Source organism: Podarcis tiliguerta, assembly GCF_965153285.1.
Source record: "Podarcis tiliguerta genome assembly, chromosome: 14".
Lineage (NCBI taxonomy): Eukaryota > Metazoa > Chordata > Lepidosauria > Squamata > Lacertidae > Podarcis > Podarcis tiliguerta.
Window position 1 is genome coordinate 45,124,009 of NC_139547.1, and position 21,913 is coordinate 45,145,921.

General features: G+C 49.8%; 2 protein-coding genes across 5 annotated transcripts in view; both read right to left on the reverse strand.

Annotated features, from left to right (window-relative positions):
- Window positions 1-21,913, reverse strand: part of CIITA (class II major histocompatibility complex transactivator) — a 1,021,617-nt gene that overhangs the window by 695,940 nt on the left and 303,764 nt on the right. The window lies entirely within an intron of this gene.
- Window positions 53-20,762, reverse strand: NDE1 (nudE neurodevelopment protein 1). 3 transcript variants are annotated; one of them, XM_083413743.1, is made up of 9 exons: window positions 20,454-20,762; window positions 14,781-14,891; window positions 12,464-12,617; window positions 9,030-9,178; window positions 8,629-8,765; window positions 7,086-7,262; window positions 5,420-5,511; window positions 4,132-4,259; window positions 53-812 (listed from the first exon to the last, which is right to left on the reverse strand). In XM_083413743.1, the coding sequence occupies exons 2-9, from the start codon at window positions 14,864-14,866 to the stop codon at window positions 770-772; spliced, it is 966 nt and encodes a 321-aa protein (XP_083269869.1). In that variant the 5' UTR covers window positions 14,867-14,891; window positions 20,454-20,762; the 3' UTR covers window positions 53-769. The 3 variants fall into 3 exon arrangements, with proteins under 3 accessions (XP_083269869.1, XP_083269870.1, XP_083269871.1); XM_083413744.1 differs by lacking the exon at window positions 20,454-20,762 and adding an exon at window positions 16,901-17,099; XM_083413745.1 differs by lacking the exon at window positions 53-812 and adding an exon at window positions 819-1,073 and having other exon boundaries at window positions 20,454-20,738.

Genomic DNA, 21,913 nt, shown 5'->3' on the forward strand with positions numbered 1-21,913 from the left:
CCCAGATTCCATGCAATGCAAACACTGCTTCTTTACAAACACAATCGAGACCTTGAATTCCAAAACTTTATAAACAACAATGCAAAATCAATGTATGAGATTTCAAATTCTTAAGCACGTTTCCCCCCTAAAAATGCAGGACCTCTTATTTCCTCTTCCAAACGTGCAGCTGGCTTTAAGGGCTGTGTGCGGGTGTGTTTTTTAAAAATACCACCGTCCCCAACCACCGCTGGCAAAGTAAGAGGTGGTGTGACTTTGCTCCAATTGCAGGAAGCACTTAACAAAAGGCGTTTGACGAACTGAGATGGCTCGGCGGTCAAACCAAGCTTAAAATCCTCTAGTCAAGGGAAATGGTTCCTGGTGGGGCTCTCCCAGCTAAGCACAGCCTTACATTACTTCAGGACCAAGTATGGGCAGACAAAAAGGAAGGGAAACATCTTGCCCCCTTCAGAAATCTTCTCCTAAGCAGGCCGTTTTCCTCCACCAGCTGGATTTGTTATTAAGATTTATGGCCCAGCAACGCTGCGTTCCGGTGGAAGATTGGCTCTGATGCGACACGGATACCATCCACCCTCTTCTAGCAGAAGACACAGCATGATGTGCTAGATTGAAGGAGTTCGGTTCATCTTTCCATCGGTGCAATGGGACGTGGCTCCACCCAACGTTCTGGGACTTACAGTTCCTGGTGTCATTCATCCCAGCCAGGGCCTCAACGCAGGTCTTTGTGATGGATCTTCCAAGCAAGTCTTCTGTGTGTGGATCTACTGCATCACAGAAACCGCCAGGCTTGTGGGGTGGGGACGAGCCCCAGTCTGGTGGAATAAGATGCAGTTAATGGTCTCTGGGTACAACTGCATTTCTACAAGTCTCCTATCTCAAGCGAGTGGACAAAAGCAAGTGTTAGTATTCACATTAAACGCAGGAAAAGAACCCAAAGTTTCCACCACACAGGAGCAGGGCACTCTGGGCTGGCGGTTCCTCAGAGAAGCATCTGAACTACTCCTTGCGGAGGAAGGCCCATTGGCCTTGCTAGATTTGATGGCCGTGTCCCTAAATCCAGCCTCTTAACCATCCTGTTGAAACAGGGGTGGAGGGAAGGAAAAGGAAAAGGCATTAAGCATACAAATGCAATGAGGGGACGTGGGTGGTGCTGTGGGTAAAAGCTCAGTGCCTAGGACTTGCCGATTGCATGGTCGGCGGTTTGAATCCCCGCAGCGGGATGTGCTCCCGTTGCTCGGTCCCAGCGCCTGCCAACCTAGCAGTTCGAAAGCACCGCCGGGTGCAAGTAGATAAATAGGGACCGCTTACCAGCGGGAAGGTAAACGGCGTTTCCGTGTGCGGCTCTGGCTCGCCAGAGCAGCGATGTCACACTGGCCACGTGACCCGGAAGTGTCTCCGGACAGCGCTGGCCCCCGGCCTCTTGAGTGAGATGGACGCACAACCCTAGAGTCTGTCAAGACTGGCCCGAACGGGCAGGGGTACCTTTACCTTTACCTTTTATAAAATGCAAGAGGGGTTATGACTTATGGCAGCCGGGGAAAACACAGTAAGGAAGCACCAGAATTTGTGAAGGGTAGGAGGAAATATTAGGTTTCAACAGCCAAGCTGGTAGTCCTCATTGTTTTGATGGCAATAGCGACTGATCAAGCAGGAATGGGTTTTAGCCTTGCTTCACAAACACACACAATACTAAAGCAGCCCAGCAACTCTTCCCAGCCTGCGGACCTCCAGATATTTTGGACTTCCAACTCCCAGAAACGGCAGCCCGCATGGCCAGTGGTCAGCGATGATGGGAAGTGTCGTCCACCAAATATCTGGAGGGGGACAGAGCCTGGGAAAGGCTCAGCTTCATTCGAGGTCCAATCTAATCTAGCATCCCTTTTCCAACCGCCACTGGGCAGAAGCTGAAGGAAAGAGCCCCCACCTCTGCTGTGTGTGCCAAAAGGTTTGCTCTTTTGCAGGTAGACTGTACCCCAATATTAAATGTCCAATATTAAATGGTGGAATTTCCCAGGTAAGGGGTCACCACCAACCCTTTTAGGTCTATGGGCACATTTGGATTTTTGAGCGAGTGCTGTGGGCTGTCTGGGATCACTTTCCTCTCTCCTTTCCCCAAGAATCAGAAAGGGAGAAAAATGTGCACACAAACTCGGCTTCCCCAAGGAATCTGGGGAAAAGTTGAATCTAGGAGAAGCAAACTGAACCTTGACAAGGATATAGAGCTGAAAAAGGAAGTGGGAAAGAGAGCCCTTCTTCGATCTCCCTCCTGCAGCTCTATGTCCTTTCCAAGGCAGAAAAGGAGTCCTCACAAGCTTGCCACCCCATGACCAAAGGGGCAGGGGCCCCAAATGTGTTAGGGGTACCAGGAGAAGACCTCAAAGGCGTCGTTGCACCCACAGGTGCCATCCGACCCCCTTGCCTAGGTAAAGGGACCCCTGACCATTAGGTCCAGTCGTGACCAACTCTGGGGTTGCGGCGCTCATCTTGCTTTACTGGCCAAGGGAGCCGGCGTACAGCTTCCGGGTCATGTGGCCAGCATGACTAAGCCGCTTCTGGCGAACCAGAGCAGCGCACGGAAACGCCATTTACCTTCCCGCCGGAGCGGTACCTATTTATCTACTTGCACTGGCCTGCTTTCAAACTGCTAGGTTGGCAGGAGCTGGGACCGAGCAACGGGAGCTCACCCTGTCGAGGGGATTCGAACCGCCGACCTTCTGATTGGCAAGTCCTAGGTTCTGTGGTTTAACCCACAGCGCCACCAAGTATTCAGGCAAGTAGATGTGTTGGAGGATTTCAGCCGAACTGGAGAGGAAGCTTGGGCAATTTAGGTTATGTTATGCGCCAAAACATTTAAAAACGGGCCCAGCCCAGTTACATAACACTGCCTTCTCTTCTGCTGACATGAGCAAGTGAGCAAAACAAGCAGCTCTCAGCCTGTATCACCTGGATGGACACCCTTTGCTGGACAGATCCAGGCCCAAGGCTTGAAAGAGTGAAAATTATGCAAAGGCAAGCAAGCAAGTTTAAAGCTTTTTGGTTTACCACTTCCAAATTCCAGCTGCAGATAAGGAGAGTCAACCTGTCCCAGAATCCTCCGCATGATATATTCCCCTCCCCACCTGAGCCGAGGGGGCCACAGCTATAAACCGCAGCTCATCCAAAAACAAGTTAAAATACTAAACTATTGCTGGCTAAAGCTCAAAATACCGGATAACCCACACCCCTCTGTAGAGGCAATTCCAGGAATAAGCTGCCACGGCAAACACACCTCCAAGGTGCAAATTTATCTCAGCAGCTACCACGGCACTTCCACAGCTTATTATTATTATTATTATTATTATTATTAAATTCTGTATTCTGTACCCCATACCCGTAAATCTCAGGGTAGTTCACAACATAAAACGACAATATACAAAAGACAAAATATAGAATAAAAGCAACCCAATTAATTCCCAGTTCCACAACACATTTAAAAGGGCTTTCGATAGCCTATGTGCAGACTGGCTGAAAACACAGCCTTCCCTTTTCTCTTTCCCCTGCGTGAGCACCAGTGTGGTTGCCAGGTACTGGGAGAACTGGGAGACCAGGGCGTCCCTGCCTGCCACCTGACTAGTCCCTAATGTGTGCCAGCCTCCACTCGTGAGCACAATAGATGCTCTGCTAAACCCTAGGAACTTAAAAAGAGCCTGTTGGATGCCACCCATCCAGCCTAGGCAAGCAGGATTTGAACGCAGGAGCTCTCTCCTGTTCCTGTGGCTTCTGGCGACTGATATTCAGGAGCACTTCTGCCTCCAGCAACGGAGGTACACCATAGTCTCTGTGCCCAGTAGTAACTGACAGCCTTCCCGCCGTTAATCTGCCTAATCCTCTTCTCAAGCCATCTAGGTTGACGGCCCTTGTGGCCTCCTGTGGCAGGGAGTTCCACAGCTAAACTCCACGCTGCACAGAGGACTTCCTTCTGCCTGTCTTGAACCTCCCACGGTCTTCGTCTCCCAGCTCATCGAGCTCTCAGCCGTTTCCCTGCAACCTCGACTCCACAACCGGACAAATCACGTTGACCATCTCTCTCGAACCCGCCGCCCGTCAAGCCCTGAGTTAAGACTCTCCAAAGACGTGAAAGCAAACACTCACCCCGGGGGTCCGTAGGGGCCACTCAGCCGCCTATCATGTACCATGTGGACCTGGGGGGGCGCGGGGCTTCGGTACGGAGCCCGGTCGTACACCAAGTTCTGACATGAAGCCAGCTTGGACTCCAGGGCCTAGAAGCAAAGGCAAAGTTAGTTTCAGTTCGGAAGCCCAAGGAAAGAGAGAGGGGGAGGCAGAGAGCATATCCGTTATCTGGCATGGACCAGGTCAGGTAGGGAAACAGGTCTGAATGGCTCACGAGCAAATCAGTTTTCACAGAACTGCAGAGTTGGAAGGGACTCTAAGCATCATCGACTCCAACCCCTGACAATGAAGGAATCTTTTGCCCAATGTGGGGCTCAAACCCTCGACCCTTGACTGAGCTATCCGAGCACACTGGAGTTTTTTTTTGGGGGGGGGGTACATGGAAGGTGAGTACATTGGAATCTCACACCAGGGGAGGGGATCTGCCAGCTTTCGCCCCACAAAACAGACCCGTGGCGGTCCCAGCAACATTCTCATTTTTTAAGGTGACCAAGAATCTACAACTAATCCAGAATGCAGCAGCTAGACTGGTGACTGGGGGCGGCCGCCAAGACCACATAACATCGGTCTTGAAAGACCTACACTGGCTCCCAGTACGTTTCCGAGCACAATTCAAAGTGTTGGTTCTGACCTTTAAAGACCTAAACGGCCCCGGTCCAGTATATCTGAAGGAGCATCTCCACCACTATCGTACTGCCCGGACACTGAGATCCAGCGCCGAGGGCCTTCTGGCGGTTCCCTCATTGCGAGAAGTGAGGTTACAGGGAACCAGGCAGAGGGCCTTCTCAGTGGTGGCACCCGCCCTGTGGAACACCCTCCCACCAGATGTCAAAGAGAAAAACAACTACCAGACTTTTAGAAGACATCTGAAGGCAGCCCTGTTCAGGGAAGCTCTTAATGTTATTTTAATATTATCTTAAGGTTATTTTAATATTCTGTTGGGAGCTGCCCAGAGTGGCTGGGGAAACCCAGCCAGATGGGCGGGGTATAAATAAATTATTATTATTATTAAAAAGGCAAAAAAAAGAGCTGTTGATTCAAATCTAGTTGCTGAGGGCAAGGAAGAAAAGGAAGTGTGCTACCTTGATTTCCCTGGAGGGGATAAAAGGTGGGGTATAATTCCAAAAAATAATTGCACAGTGATCTTGAAAGGGCCGGGTTGATTTCTTAAAATTTTCTTCCATCCTACAACTTTCACTAGGCCCTGTATTCCAAACGGGGCCAGGGCAAACGGGCCCCAAGTACTCACCCCAACTTTCCGGAGGAGATCTCCCACAATGTTTAGCACGGATATTCGGGCAGCTGGTGTAAGGGGAGTTGCGCTGTAGCTGTCCTCAAGACCTTTAGGAAAGGATATCTTCATTCACACAAATAGTACAAGCAGCGCCAGGCAGAAATTCCACACCCTTGGAACGTAAGCTGACTAGCCCTCAACGTTACACCCTTGTGCAAATTAATTGAAAACATAGCAATCCTGCACTCAGAACAAACATGGAAAGTCAGTTGATCATTATCGTGTTGGAAGCCTGCAGCCAACAGAAGGAATGATGCGCTCACCACAATATATTGAGGTTCTATGAAAGAGTTATTCCAGAGCTGGAAAAGAGGTACCCTGACGGTACTGGGATATTGCAGCAGGATCTAGCCCCCTGTCACACATCGGAAGTGGTGAAGAAATTCATGACAGAGCAGCAAATACAGGTAGCTGATTGGCCAGGGAATTCCCCGGACGTAAATCCCATTGAGAATTTGTGGGCTATATGCAAAAGTCGCCTCCATGCTGTAGACTGTACGACTATGGAGAAGCTCATTCAGGTGCTGATTCAAGTGTGGTACAGTGGTACCTCGGGTTAAGTACTTAATTCGTTTCGGAGGTCTGTTCTTAACCTGAAACTGTTCTTAACCTGAAGCACCACTTTAGCTAATGGGGCCTCCTGCTGCCGCTGCGCTGCCGGAGCAAGATTTCTGTTCTCATCCTGAAGCAAAGTTCTTAACCTGAAGCACTATTTCTGGGTTAGCAGAGTCTGTAACCTGAAGCGTATGTAACCCGAGGTACCACTGTACAGGGATCCGAAAATCAACAGTGACTGTTCGAAACGAGTGGACTCCATGCCAAACCGTGTTCAAATACTGCTTAAAAACAGCAGAGGTCATATCCATTACTAATATATGTATATGTGAGTTTTGTACATGCATATGTGAGTTTTGTACAATAAAATGCATTTATTTGTTTCAATTAATTTGCACAAGGGTGTACAGGTATAGGTTTTCAAGTGTAAGAAGACTCAGAAGCCATTCTCCTCTTGCTGGCAGCTAACACACCAAGAACCCTCTTTTCAGAAGACGTGAAAGCACCATTGGACTCCCAACAGAATCTGAAGGGCCACAAAATCCCCCGGCTTAGAAGGAGTTGAAGGAACAGATCCAGGTGAATTTCCTTTCCACCCCCCAACCTGCAGTGCTATTCAGCAACCCTTTACACACCCTGGCCTAATTCCAAGTCTTATTACAGTCGTACCTTGGATCTCAAACTCCTTGGGCTCCCAAACAGATCTGCTCCTGAACGATCAAAACCCAGAAGTGAGCGTGCCGGTTTCCGAACGATTTCCCGAATGTCCTGCGTGGCTTCTGGTTGGCTGCAGCAGCTTCCTGCAGCCAATCGGAAGCCGAGCTTTGGTTTCCGAACATTTTGGAAGTCGAACGGACTTCCGGAACGGATTCCGTTCGACTTCCGAGGTACGACTGTAGAGTTAATTGGGCCACATTAAAGTATACTGAAACACACTGTGCAGCTGCTGCTTCGAGTGCCCACAAGGGGGAGCTGTTGCACAACTCGGCCCTGATATTAGACGGCTGAAAAGGGAGTTACGTCTTAAAACCGGGTATATAAATTAAATAATAACAACAAAACATACCTCTTCTGGGTGTTCCTGGGGTGCTCATTCCAGTGCTAAGCCCCCGATGGCCTACAGGGGTGGAAGGCACAGAGGAAGTGGCCTGGACGGCTGTGTCCATCCGATCTACTTCCAGCGAATCTTCTACGGAAGCCCGGGGTTTCTCCTTCTGCTGCACAGCCAGCTCTTGGCGTAAGTCTAGAGGGAAGGGGAGAGGGGCATGATGGACAGCGATAGCCGCTGTTCCCTTCCCATTCGTTTGGCACAGTTAGGTTAAAAAAAGGGGACACCCCTAAATCAGAAATCCCATGGTTGCTCCTGAAGGCTTTTCTCTCTTGTAAGGGGGAAAATGAACAGCAACGGCAGTTCTTTTCGAGGGATCCATCCTTCTAGGGTGGAAAGGGGTTCCCTAGGAGCAGTGGCGTAGCGTGGGTTGTCAGCACCCGGGGCAAGGCAAGTAATTTGTGCCCCCTAACCCATGGATTTGCGCCCCCTAACCCGTGGATTTGCGCCCCCTAACCCTAACCTCCAGGTGTTGCGCCCGGTGCGGCTAGCCCCCCCTGCACCCCCCACGCTACGCCACTGCCTAGCAGCCTCTTCCCTCCCAAGCGCAAAAGAGAGCCAGCAAAGGGTTCGAGTGTCGGACTAGGACCGGGGTTCGAATCCCCGTTCAGCTGCGCAGGTCGCCGTGTGACCTTGGGCCGCCAGTGTCTCTCAGCCTAACCTGCCTCACAGGGTTGTTGTGATGATGAAACAGGGATGGGGGGGGCGGTTGGGGAGAACCACGGCCGCCCCCTTGAGCTCCTTGGCAGCAAGAAAAGGTGGGATAAAAATGGAAGTGCAGGCAGAGAGTTTGCTTTTCAGGCAGCGGGTTCAACTACCAGCAGGGCTGGGAAGAGATGCCCTGTCTCGAACCCGGGAGAGAGGGTTGCGAGTCAGTGCAGGCAACCCTGAGCTAGACAAACCAGTAGTGCTACTCGGGAGAAAGCGGTTTGCGGTGAATGTTTTTGCCTTAAGCCAAGGAGAGGGTTGGGGAAAATTTATTCTAAGGACCACTGCAAACAGTTAAAATTGTTGCTAGGGTTGGAATATCACTTGTAGTTTAAGGGTGAACCTTGGATACGATGGAGGGAGAACAGATTACAGTGGTACCTTGGGTTAAGTACTTAATTCGTTCTGGAGGTCCGTTCTTAACCTGAAACTGTTCTTAACCTGAAGCACCACTTTAGCTAATGGGGCCTCCCGCTGCGCCACCAGAGCACGATTTCTGTTCTCATCCTGAAGCAAAGTTCTTAACCCGAGGTACTATTTCTGGGTTAGCGGAGTCTGTAACCTGAAGCGTCTGTAACCTGAGGTACCACTGTATTATAAAACATGCAGGAGGAAATGATTAACAGTTAGGACCCGCAAAGCAGAGGAGGGAACTCCAGGAGATTCCTTGGAATCTAGTTTTTACGTTGTATGTTGGATATGGGATTGCAAAATTTCAATCTGAAAAACCAAATAAATAAATTCCATTAAGCAAAAAAGGAGGAGGTGAACGACCACCCGGCCCTTTCCTAACCTCTGGCTTCATCTTTCAGCCGCTGCACCGATTCCAAGAGGTTTTCTTTCTCGTCTAGTTCGCTCTCCAGGAAGGCGTTGCGTTCAATGGCCTGGTTCATGCGCTGCTCAAAGTCTTCCAGAGACATTATTGTGGCTCTAAAGAGGAGAAATACAGTGCTAGAATGAGCACACTCAGCAACCTAATAAAGCAACCGAGATCAGGCTGAATGGACTTGGGTTCAAATTCCAAACCAGCAAGCTGCCAGCTTTCGCTTTGAACCACCTCGCACCCGGCCCCCAGAAATTCCCCGAAAAGGGAATGCGGCCCCCGGGCTAAGAAAGGTCCTGTCCAAACCCGGGGGGGGGGGGGGCTGGGCTTTGCCACCCACCACAAGGGAACAACCCCCTTTGGGTCAGTACCTCTTGGCTCTTTCCAGGTCATCGTTGGCTTGTTCCAGCTCCCGGATGTATTTCTGCAGCTGGTCTTTGACAGCCCTTGTCTGGGCGAGCTCTTCTTCCAGGGTGGAGATCTGCTGGTAGCCTTCGGAGTGCTGGGTCGTGATCTTCTCCTAATTGCAGAATCACAGAGTTGGCACAGTTGGGAGGGGCCCGAGGGTCATCTAGCCCAACCCCCTGCAATGCAGGAATCTCAACGCGTGGGTCCCCCTTCCAATCTGAAGCCACGCCGGACCCTGCTTAGCTTTAGCAAATCCAAGAGCACTGTGGGAACCTGGGCTCCAGCCCGGCCCTTGCTAGCTCCCAGAAAGCCCTCTGCAGGAAAATGCAGAGGGAATTTCATAGATAGATAGACAGACAGACAGTTTTTTATTGTATTTTCTGTTTTACAATTGAAAGTACAGTCATACCTCGTGTTACGTTTGCTTCATGTTACGTTTCTTCAGGTTGAGTCCCGCGGCGACCCGGAAGTACCGGAAAGGGTTACTTCCGGGTTTCGCCACTCACACATGCGCAGAAGCATTAGATTGCGCATCGCGCATGCGCACAAGCACCAAATCACGCCACGCACCTGCGCAGATATGGCGCTTCAGGTTGCAGGCTTCTCATGTTGCGAACGGGCCTCCGGAATGGATCCCGTTCGCAACCAGAGGTACCACTGCACTCCTTTATACATCAATGACTTCCCTTCTTATTTTACATTTCATAAATCCCTGGATACAGTGGTACCTCGGTTTAAGAACAGTCCTGTTTACGAACGATTCGGTTTACAAACTCCGCAAAACCCGAAGTAGTGTCTTGGTTTGCGAACTTTACCTCGGTCTAAGAACGGTGGAAGCGCACCGGCGGTGGGAGGCCTCATTAGGGAAAGGGCGCCTCGGTTTAAGAACGGTTTTGGTTTAAGAACAGACTTCTGGAACGGTACCACTGTATTTTACAAAACTGAACTATTTGGTGTTCCATTATTACATCCATCAAAACTTATTTACACTGTTAAAAGTATCTTGATGTTGACAGCATTTTCAACCCATCGTGCTTTATTGGTAAGAAATGGAAGGTAATGAGCAACGGGCAAATTAATTTTATCGCCAAGAAGGAATTTACAGTCTCTTCCAAGTCAAAAACCCCAAAACCCTCAGCCACACAGAAACACAGGAAAAAAACAAAGTGGGGAAGGCTGTCTGTTTTGGGTCCGACTGGTGCAGTTTTTGGAGGGCTGGTTTGACCCTGCCCAATAGCGAGTCCCTGCGTGATGACATGGGGATTTCTGCAGGAAAAATGCTCCTTTGCCCCATACTCCTCTTGCTGCAAACTCTGCGGTCAGTCCTGAGAAACACACACACTTGGGGGCCTGGCAAGCTCTCGGGGGCTACCCAGATTCTGGCTCGCGTCCTCGGAGCCCGTTGCTGGAGAAGGCTGACCCTTGAACACAGAATTCGCACCTGGCCTGCTCTGCCACCCAGCTGGAACCGGCCACCAGCTGGTCGGAGCATCAATAGCCCCTCTGTCCGTTCCCTTCCTGGGCGATGATGCTGTTCTTTGGCTCGGATGGATAAGCCAATTGTCAGGAGAGTTTCGACTCCCGCGGAAAAGCATTTCTGCCTTGGGGCAAGGCAGGGATAAACCACATCCATTCAGCCCCACCCTGGGCTTTCGTTTATTTATTGCATTCCTGCCCGGCTGTTTTTCTCTGAGGAATTCAAGAGGATGTGCAGGATTTACCCAAAGAGCAACCCTGCGCAGTAGGTCAAGCGAGAGGCAGCGACTGGCCTGAGGCTAAGAGAGAATTTGAACCCTGGGCTCTTGGGTCCTAGCCCAACGCTCTAACCCCTACGCTGTAATGTCTGTCTCTTTTTATAGCAGGTCGGCCCCAAAGCAGGAGGGGCAGGGACCTGGCAGGACCAAACTCACACTCCGAACCCCACACAGAGCTCAGCCCCCCTAAAAAATATCTGCATTCACTAAAGGTAAAGGGACCCCTGACCATTAGGTCCAGTCGTGGCCGACTCTGGGGTTGCGGCGCTCATCTCGCTTTATTGGCTGAGGGAGTCGGCGTACAGCTTCTGGGTCACGTGGCCAGCGTGACTAAGCCGCTTCTGGCGAACCAGAGCAGTGCACAGAAACGCCATTTACCTTCCCGCCAGAGTGGTACCTATTTATCTACTTGCACTTTGACGTGCTTTCAAACTGCTAGGTTGGCAGGAGCTGGGACCGAGCAACGGGAGCTCACCCCGTCGCAGGGATTCGAACCGCCAACCTTCTGATCGGCAAGCCCTAGGCTCTGTGGTTTAACCCACAGCGCCACCTGCGTCCCTTTGCAGGATCATAGACTCATGAAAATCTAGAGTTGAAAGGGACCCTGAGGACCATCACTCCCTGCAATGCAGGAATATGCAGCTGCCCCGTGTAGGGATCAATACGATACGATCATCTTTATTGTCATTGTCCCATACAGAACAACAAAATTGAAAAAATCTACATCAGACATTCAAAAAAAAACCAGGCCTGCTATCTCAGCTTGGTTAGCCCCCTAGAAACTCTGATACCCCATAATTAAATACAATATATTCCCATAGAGACTACCTTAGGTAAAGGTAAAGGTACCCCTGCCCGTACGGGCCAGTCTTGACAGACTCTAGGGTTGTGCGCCCATCTCACTCAAGAGGCCGGGGGCCAGCGCTGTCCGGAGACACTTCCGGGTCACGTGGCCAGCGTGACATCGCTGCTCTGGCGAGCCAGAGCCGCACACGGAAACGCCGTTTACCTTCCCGCTAGTAAGCGGTCCCTATTTATCTACTTGCACCCGGGAGTGCTTTCGAACTGCTAGGTTGGCAGGCGCTGGGACCGAACAACGGGAGCGCACCCCACCGCGGGGATTCGAACCACCGACCTTTCGATCGGCAAGCCCTAGGCGCTGAGGCTTTTACCCACAGCGCCACCCGTGTCCCAGAGACTACCTTACACTGCATTTAAAACCAAAATCGCATTTGAATAGATACTGTTTCTCAGGTGGCTACTTCTAGTCTTTATAGCCCTGTACCTTCTTCCAGAAGGCAGAAGCTGAAAGAGATCATTTCTGGGGTGCGTATTATCCTGCACTATCTCTGCAGCTTTCTTATGGCACCTGGAAGCGTAGATTTGATCCAAGGTGGGCTCGAACCTGCAACCTTGGCACTATCAGCATCATGCGCTAACCAACTGAGCTAACACAACTCAAGACTGAAGGTCTGGCTAGATCAGCATCATGCTCCCCACTATAGAACAAAATCTGATGCCAGCCGGACGTCCGCAGGAAGGCAGGAATCCACCCACCCACCCACCCTCGTGGTTTCTGCCCCCCAGAAAACTGGTACGCAGTGGTATAACTGCTGCTGAGCCTGGAGGCTCCGACGTCTCACCTTGACCAACTCGATCTCCATCCTCAGCCTGCTGTTTTCCGAGAGGAGGTCTTTGTTCCGCGACTCCACCTGCTGCAGCTGCGCCTCCAGTTCGGCCTCATACTCGCGGCTCCCTTCCTGAAACTCGCGAAGCTCCTCCTGGGCGTTCTCTGCGCTGGAGGGGGCGACAAAGCCAGGCTCAGAGTCAGCACCCTCCTTGCCGCTACAAATTCCGCAAAGCCACTTCCACCCTGCAGAGGAGGTGGGATTGCGGGCATCAGGGCCCCAACACGCGATTGGGGGGATTCCCAGTCACGTCGCCTCCTGGCCAGCCAATCGGCTGGCTCTGGGGGTGTGGCCTGCCCTATTTAAACCAGGACATGGCCAGGGATCTCCCTCTTTCCCACCTGCCATCTGTTCCTGTTTTTCCCACCCTCCCGCCCTATAAGGTTTTCATTCCTTGACCTTGCTATGGACCTTGGCTGGTTGTCATTGAGGGGCCTGGTAGGAATTTTCCCACTTGGCAAATTGGCACCACCCACTTGGTTTTCGCCTACCTCGTAGCAAATCGTCACAACTTTCTGGGTATTGGCATTTCTGGTTATTAGGCATTGGTACTGGTATTGTTTTGTAGATGGAAGAGGGGAGGAAGCGCCGTCACCTGCCCCACATATTGAAGGGTAGTCCGATAAAGGATTTTGGGGGGGGCGTGGCCCTGTCTGAAGCCTAGGGAGGTGAGGGCCTAAGGCAAGCCCCCTATTGGTGACCCTGGGGGAGCTCCTAGTTGATGTGCATCAGCAGGACTCCCCCTACTGGTGGTTAACCCTTCCTGGACTTCCAGCGGATGGGCTGAAGCCGGATATAGTCGGTTAGGACCAGTGCCTAAGCCAATACCGCTCATCACTGTAACCAATAAAGTTGTGGCCTGTTTTAGCCCATTAACCTTAATTGTGTCATGTGTCTTTATTTCCACTGGGGACGGGACTCGCCATGCAACCCAGATTCCGCGCCGAGAGAAGATGGGATTCTGCGACCGGCTAAATCGAGGAGCCCGCCTGCGTTTTGCAAAACGCTTTCTGGGTTCCGGCGGTCCCCACCTGTAACCGCTGTGAATCTCGCTTGGCTCCCGAGTTTCTGAGGAGAGCGCCTCACGCCGCTTTCAAAACACACATCCCCAGCCCTAGGGGGGGAAGAGAACTTGCTAATTTCAAATTTAAAGGGTTCACTTCCCCTCTGGGTTCCTGACGTACAGGCAAGCCAAGTTCAGTTTGGTTCCATCCATTGGCCTGGAAAAGAGGGACTGATCGCTACCCATTCCGGGAACTGTAGCACTATGAGGAGAAACAGGGGTTCTCCTAACAAGTCTTTGCACCCTGAGCAAACTACAGCTCCCAAAATTCTATGCGGGAAGCCATGACCGCTTAAAGCGGTATAAGAAGAATAAGAGTTTGGATTTGATATCCCGCCTTTCACTCCCTTTAAGGAGTCTCAAAGCGGCTAACATTCTCCTTTCCCTTCCTCCCCCACAACAAACACTCTGTGAGGTGAGTGGGGCTGAGAGACTTCAATGAAGTGTGACTGGCCCAAGGTCACCAGCAGCTGCATGTGGAGGAGCGGGGAAGTGAACCCGGTTCACCAGATTACGAGTCCACCGCTCTTAACCACTACACCACACTGGCTGCCCCCACCCCAGTGGAAATAAAGACACATGACACAATTAAGGTTAATGGGCTAAAACAGGCCACAACTTTATTGGGGCCTAAGCTGCTGCGGTCAGGGAATCAGGTGATAATAAGGAAACTGGTCCCTGCCCTGAGGGGCTTACAATTTCAGCAATGGCACAGAAGTGAGCATTTTGGGGTTGCAAAGCCCCCCACCTTGCCCTTATCACAGAAGGACAACAACGGTATTTTTCGCCCTATAGGACGCACTTTGTCCCCTCCAAAAATGAAGGGGAAATGTGTGTGCCTCCTATGGGGCGAATGCAGGCTTTCGCTGAAGCCTGGAGAGCGAGAGGGGTCGGTGCGCTCTCACTCTCCAGGCTTTAGGAGAGCCCCACCGCCAGCCCCACAAACTCAGGGGACAGCGGGAGAGGCGCAGCGCGCCTTTCCCGCTGTCCCCCGACTTGGTTGGAAGGCTGGCGGAGGGCTTCCCCCTCCTCCAGCCCCGCAAGCTCCCAGAGCGATGCCAAAGCTGCATGCAGCTTCGGCATGGCTCTGGGTCCCGTTCTGGGGGCTGGGGAAAAATTTTTTCCCCCTTTATTCCCCCCGCCCCAAATCTAGGTGCGTCCTATGGGCCGGTGCGTCCTATAGGGTGAAAAATGCAGTAAATGCTTTACCACTGCTTGTATTTCGCAGCCAGCTCCTTCCAGTGGTTCCTTTCTTCTTCCACTGAGCCAAACTGTTTCCTTTCAGCGTCATTCATCGTAGAGGCTCTCTAGCATCGTTTCCTACAAAGGGGGGTGCAGGGGTAGAAGACAGGAATGAGAATTTTCCCCCCTACCCAAAGACTTTTCTATAGCTGACGGAATCTTCATGCAATGCCCAGTTGCTGGCATAAAAAAAAGATGCAGGGCCTAGGAATTATCTAATGCTTATTTCCCCTAAATTGATTTCTGAATTTTGAATTGTATTCTTAGTCATGTTTTTATAATGTATTTTATGCTGCTTTTACAATTAAATGTTTTAAATTTGTTGTTAAATTTGCTGAGCCCGGTTTTTGAACCAGGAAGGGCGGGGTATAAATAAAAAATTATAATAATTATTATTATTACAGTGGTACCTCTGGTTACGTACTTAATTCGTTCCAGAGATCCGTTCTTAACCTGAAACTATTCTTAACCTGAACCACCACTTTAGCTAATGGGGCCTCCCGCTGCCGCCACGCCACCGGAGCACGATTTCTCTTCTCATCCTGAAGCAAAGTTCTTAACCTGAGGTAATATTTCTGGGTTAGCAGAGTCTGTAACCTGAAGCGTATGTAACCTGAAGCGTATGTAATCCGAGGTACCACTGTATTATTATTATTATTATTATTATTATTATTATTATTATTTTATTTATTTATTTATGCATGTAGATAATCATTGCAGAGCTTTACGCAGCAATCCCAAAAGGAGCAAGACCTACAGACCTGAATGAGACTTCTTGGGGGAGAAGACACCAATCTGATGGACCAATGATCTGCCTCTATATAAAGCAGCTTCCTCTGTTGCTATAAAATCACAGAAGAGTAGCACTGGAAGGGACCTCTGAGGGTCATCCAGTCCAACCCCTGCAATGCAGGAATCTTTTGCCCAACTTGGGGCTTGAACCCATGATCCTGAGATTAAGAGTCACATGCTCTACTGACTGAGCTACCCCTGTATAGCTATGTTATTTCCGAATAAACTTCAGAGTGGAGAAAAAAAGCCACTAAACTAAATTCATTTTTGGCCATTTAACTTGCCACGGTTCTCAACCTGTGGGTCCCCAGATGTTGTTGGACTACAACCCTCATCATCCGTGAGCTCTGGCCTTGCTAGCTAGGGGTGATGGGAGTTGTAGTTCAACAACATCTGGGGATCCACAGGTTGAGAAAGGCTGAAGGGATTTATGGATGCATGTATGTTTTTTCTGTTGTTAATATTTTGTTATTTTTGTTAATTCATTGTGTGTGTTTCTTAAGTAAGAAAACTAATAAAAAGCACTCTCTCTCTCTCCCTCTCTCTCTCTCATTCACTTTTGGCCATTTAACCTTATCTATATAGTCATTTTATTTATTAAATTTATATCCTGAGGATCGCAGCATAAAAAAGCAGAACACACACCACAATAACAAAGAGAGTAACAATATGCCCCTCCCTGCCCAAAGTCGCTGCCTTGCAAGATTAAAGGACGTCTTGGATATTTCTAAAAATAAAACTTTTCCCCCCAACAACACTTAAAATAAACACCATAGGTTAAAAATAGAAAGCAAGAACATGTGGCTGCCACAGACACGCAGGAGGACCACGGAGAGCGTGCGAAGGGCCCAACTCAACCAACGCCAACCCAGCAGTGCTGGCAAGAGTCTTCCAAAGGAGAGCCATGGACTCTCCCAAATCCAATTACAAGCTCCCTTTCCCATAGAAAGTAATGCAAACTGGATTAATCCATTCCAGACTTTTAAAAACAATCCCTAAAACAGCAATTTAACATGAATTTTACTATCCAATGAGACCATAAAAATGAAAGCAATAAACAATGTACTGCAGCCACTCAATCAATCAATGAATAAATCAATGAATCAATACCTGAACTGGGTTCCCACAGTCACATAAACAAACAAAAAAGCCACAAAAATGCAAAATAAATAGCAAAAACAGACAGACCTCAGTGTAACCCTCAAAACGGAAGTGTGGCACTCAAATTGGAAGTGTAACACTCAAAACGGAGCACATTCGGCTTCCAAAAAAAGTTCACAAACTGGAACACTTACTTCTGGGTTTGCAGGGTTTGGGTTCCAAGTTGTTTGAGTACCAAGGCGTCTGAGAAACAAACTACCTCTGTATGGTGTAAATGTGACAAAATGTTCCAAATGAAAATGGCAATCGACCCACAACAAACACCAAGTAACTTCTGCTATTGACACCAACGTAAAAAGACTCAGACACAGATGGATCCAGGAGGCAGACAGCCAGGAGGAGCTTCCTTTAAGTAGAACAGCTGGTCATAAACATTACAAAACAAAGCCTGAGTCACAGAGGAAGTTTTGGTGGGTGGAGACCGCAAGTCAGAAGGTGCAGGGAGAGAAGAAATGTCAGCTTGCTTTCTACATCCCACTAAGCAATTCTGGACTTCTCCAAACCAACTTCCTCTCCAAAACAATTACTTTTTAAATATTTGCGGAGCGCTTTTCAAAAGCGCCCTACACAACATGTTCAGGATTGGAGCCAATGCTGGCCCTACTTTCTGGCAGCAAGAGCTGTTTGACAGCGGAACGGTCTCCCCCGGGAGGTTGTGAACTCTCCTTTCTTGGAGATTTTTAAGCAGAGGCTGGATGGCTGTCTGCCATGGATGCTTTAATGGAGATTCCTCTATTGCAGCGGGTTGGACTGGAGGACCCCAGGAGTACCCTCCAACTCTTAATAATAATAATAATTTATTTATACCCCACCCATCTGGCTGGGTTTCCCCAGCCTCTCTGGGCGGCTTCCAACCAAATATTAAAAACAATACAACATCAGACATTAAAAACTTCCCTAAACAAGGCCGCCTTCACTTGTCTTTTAAAAGTAAAATATAGTGGTGCCTCGGGTTACAGACGCTTCAGGTTACAGACTCCGCTAACCCAGAAATAGTACCTTGGGTTAAGAACTTTGCTTCAGGATGAGAACAGAAATCGTGGTGCGGCGGCAGTGGGAGGCCCCATTAGCTAAAGTGGTACCTCAGGTTAAGAACAGTTTCAGGTTAAGAACGGACCTCCGAAACGAATTAAGTTCTTAACCCGAGGTACCACTGTAGTTGTTTATTTCCTTGACATCTGGTGGGAGGGTGTTCCACAGGGCGGGTGCCACTACCGAGAAGGCCCTCTGCCTGGTTCCCTATAACTTGGCTTCTCGCAGTGAGGGAACCGCCAGAAGGCCCTTGGCGCTGGACCTCAGTGTCCGGGCAGAGCAATGGGGGTGGAGACGCTCCTTCAGGTATACTGGGCCGAGGCCATTTAGGGCTTTAAAGGTCAGCACCAACACTTTGAACTGTGCTTCGAAACGTACTGGGAGGCAATGAAGATGTTTCAGGACCGGTGTTATGTGGTCTTTGCGGCCATTCCCACTCACCAGTCTAGCTGCCGCATACTGGATTAATTGCAGTTTCCGGGTCACCTTCAAAGGTAGCCTGACGTAGAGCGCAGCTACAGTTCTATGAAACCAATTTGCAATTTTACAATGGCGTTAAGAACATAAGAAGAGACTGAATTCTGGATCAGACCAGCGGCCCGATCAGGCCAAGCATTCTGTTCTCCCAGTGGAAGTCTGCAAGCAGAGCGCAGAATCTATCTCACCTGCTATCCCCCAAAGTAATATTTAGAGGCCTTCAGCAGTGTGGGGATAGTTTTACACTGTGAGGGGGTTTGCATTTTCTTGTAAATCTGCCAGCTTCAATCCCTGTGAGTTGCTTAAAAGGGTAGTCTATAATAATTCTCGTTCAGAAGCCCACAAACAGGTTATGGGGTCCCTTGTCGTCGTCCACCAAAATGAGCCCCACTTTTACTTTAATGCTTCCATACATGCAAAGTGGTATCATACCACTTTAAACACTCGTGGCTGTGCCCCCCCTCCCCAAAAAATAATATTGGGAGCTGTAGTCTGGTATGGATGCAGAGGGTTGTTAGGAGACCCCTGTTCCCTTCCCAAAACTACAACTCCCAGTCCATTCCTCTTCCTAGGAAACTCTTGTAGGGGAACAAAGGTCTCTCAACTTCCAGCACCCATAACAAACTACAGCTCCCAGAATCCTTCGGGGGCTGCTTAAAATGGCATGATGCTGCTTTAAACATACAGGGCAGACAAGGCCGAAAATCTGCTCTGCACTTCATCAGAGGACACTCAGCATGCAATATTAAAAGATGCTCTGGGGAGGATATTGTTGACACCTGTGGGCGGATGCCTCCAACGTAAAGACTCCCCAGTTGTACAGAACTTTTTGCTAGACATAGAATCATAGAGTTGGAAGAGACCACAAGAGCCATCGAGTCCAACCCCCTGCCAAGCAGGAAACACCATCAGAGCACTCCTGACATATGGTTGTCAAGCCTCTGCTTAAAGACCTCCAAAGAAGGAGACTCCACCACACTCCTTGGCAGCAAATTCCACTGTCGAACAGCTCTTACTGTCAGGAAGTTCTTCCTAATGTTTAGGTGGAATCTCCTTTCTTGTAGTTTGGATCCATTGCTCCGTGTCCGCTTCTCTGGAGCAGCAGAAAACAGCCTTTCTCCCTCCTCTATGTGACATCCTTTTATATATTTGAACATGGCTATCATATCTAACTGGGGAGGTGTGTTTTTTTTGGGGGGGGGAGGGAAGAGCCCCTATTTTAACTTATGCAGCGATCAAAGCTATTTCTGGGATAGTGATAAAGTATTATTATTATTATTATTATGAAATGCAGGAGAAGAGTAAAGGAAATCATTCAAAATGAAAATGTTCATCTCATATACAGCAGGTCAGTTTACATCCAAACCATGTTCGCAAGCAAAACTACACACTTATGGGGAGAGGCAGTTCAAATGACCACAGAGAAAGCTGCTCTACAGCAGTATGGTGTAGTGGTTAGAGCAGTCTTTCTCCACCCGGAGTCCCCAGATGTTGTTGGGACTACAACTCCCATCATCCCTGACTGCTGGCTCCTCTCACTAGGTCATGATGGAAACTGTAGTCCAAAAAAACCATCTGGGAATTCAAGGTTGAGAAAGGCTGGGTTAGCGAATGGGACTCCTCAGGGTTCGAGCCTTCCTTGGCCATGAAGCTCTCCCTAGGTTGTGACCTTGGGCGGGGGGCAGCACCTGCTTCTCAGCCTCACCTACCTCGCAGGGCTGTTGTGGGGAATAGATATGGGGGGGGGGGAGGGATCACGTACGCCGGCCTTGGGCTTCTTGGAAGCGGGGGGAAATGGTGAGAAATAAATGCAAAAAAATTAAGAATCCTGTACGTAATTCAGTCCAGCGGGGCGTACAAATGGCAGTGGGGAAAGACGCCCCCCCCCCGAGGGTGGGGGGAAGGGGGTGAAAGCGAGGCTTCTTTTTTATCTTTAAAGGTCCTCCCCCCTAAAAAACAACAACTGGGAGCTCTCAGAGGCTACAAGTGACTCAGAAAGTGGATCCATAGTGAAAGGCGGCGGTGGGGGGGGGGAGATTTGGTGGCTTCCTCTCGATCTTTAAGGGACCCCCCCCCCCCGCGAGGTTTCTGTTCCCCTCTCAACTTCCCTTTTCGCCTGCTCTTTCAGGGGGGGTCCAAGCGATTGCGGGCAAAAGCTTCAGCCAGCCCTTGGCTCACCTTGTGTTTTCTTTTTTTTTCTTCCCACTTAAGCAGAGTCGCGCCAGCAGCAACAGCCTCCGCCCGCCTTCCTGCTCCGGTTCCGCTCCGGATCAAAAAAATAAAATAAAATAAACAGGCTGCAAAGTCCTCGCACCGGCTCGCCCCGTTTGCCCGATCCGAAACATTACAACCAGCCTCTGCGCGGACTCCCATTGGCTGCCGGGTCACGCGGCTCCGCCGGACTCCGCCAATCAGCGCCGGTGGAACGCGGCTCTTGGAACGTTGAAAGTTTTGTGTCTCTTCTCTTCCCTTTTGATTCCTCCCTCCTTCCCTCCCTCTCAATGGAATGTTTTGAATGACGTGAGGGGGGGCGGGACTTGGGAAACGGCCCAGATCAAAGAAGAAAAGAGCAGGAAGAATCGGGGCAGTACAGTCCGAATTCTGTCCTTTTCACGCCTTACTTTTCCGGATCAAAAGTGCTGGTGTTAGTTGAGCGGTTCTAAAGCGTTGTGTACCCGACAGAATGCGAATGACTTCCAGCCTAGCTTGGCTGCACAGACTTCAACACAGTTACACGGAAGTAAGCCTCATTGGCCATCAAGAAGGCTGATCGCCGAAGAATGGATGCTTTTGAATTCTGGTGCTGGAGGAGACTCTTGAGAGTCCCATGGGCTGCAAGAAGATCAAACCGATCCATTCTTAAGGAAATCAGCCCTGAGTGCTCACTGGAAGGACAGATCGTGAAGCTGAGGCTCCAATACTTTGGCCACCTCATGAGAAGAGAAGACTCCCTGGAAAAGACCCTGATGTTGGGAAAGATGGAGGGCACAAGGAGAAGGGGACAACAGAGGACAACATGGTTGGACAGTGCTCTCGAAGCTACCAGCAGGAGTTTGACCAAACTGTGGGAGGCAGTGGAAGACAGGAGTGCCTGGCGTGCTCTGGTCCAGGGGGTCACGAAGAACGACTCAACAACAACAACAAGCCTTATTGAACATTGCAGGCCTTAATTCTGAGTAAATGTGTGCGGGACCACTCCGGCGTTGATTTTAAGCTTTGCTGGATCTAGGGCCGCAGGAATTGGAAGGGACCCGGGCATCATGTAGGCTATACACACATACACACCGCAACTCACAACAGTATTTTACATAAAAAGAAAATCTCCACATGGATTCAAGAAGCCTTACGATAACCGTGCAGGGTGGGCCTCTATTCAGGGTCTGACCTGTCATTTGGCAGATGGGCTTACTCAGGCAGCTGCTTTTAGATGTCACAAAATAAAAGCAAATTATTAGTTGTTCAGTTTATCACCACAGCATTTTTACTGCCAGGGAGGCCGCATATAGGAATTTCTGCCTCGGGTAAAATAAGTAAACTTGATCAGTCTTGGGTGAAGAAGAGAAGAGGAGTTTGGATCTGATATCCCGCTTTATCACTACCCGAAGGAGCCTCAAAGCGGCTAAAATTCTCCTTTCCCT

Excerpts from the sequence above, each read along its gene's own strand:
- NDE1 (XM_083413745.1), bottom strand. The coding sequence starts at position 14,866 with ATGAATGACGCTGAAAGGAAACAGTTTGGCTCAGTGGAAGAAGAAAGG. Across the intron at positions 12,618-14,780 it reads GCTGCGAAATACAAGCAGTG|CGCAGAGAACGCCCAGGAGG; the intron begins GTAAAGCATTTA and ends CGCCCCCTCCAG. Across the intron at positions 7,263-8,628 it reads GCTGAAAGATGAAGCCAGAG|ACTTACGCCAAGAGCTGGCT; the intron begins GTTAGGAAAGGG and ends CCTTCCCTCTAG.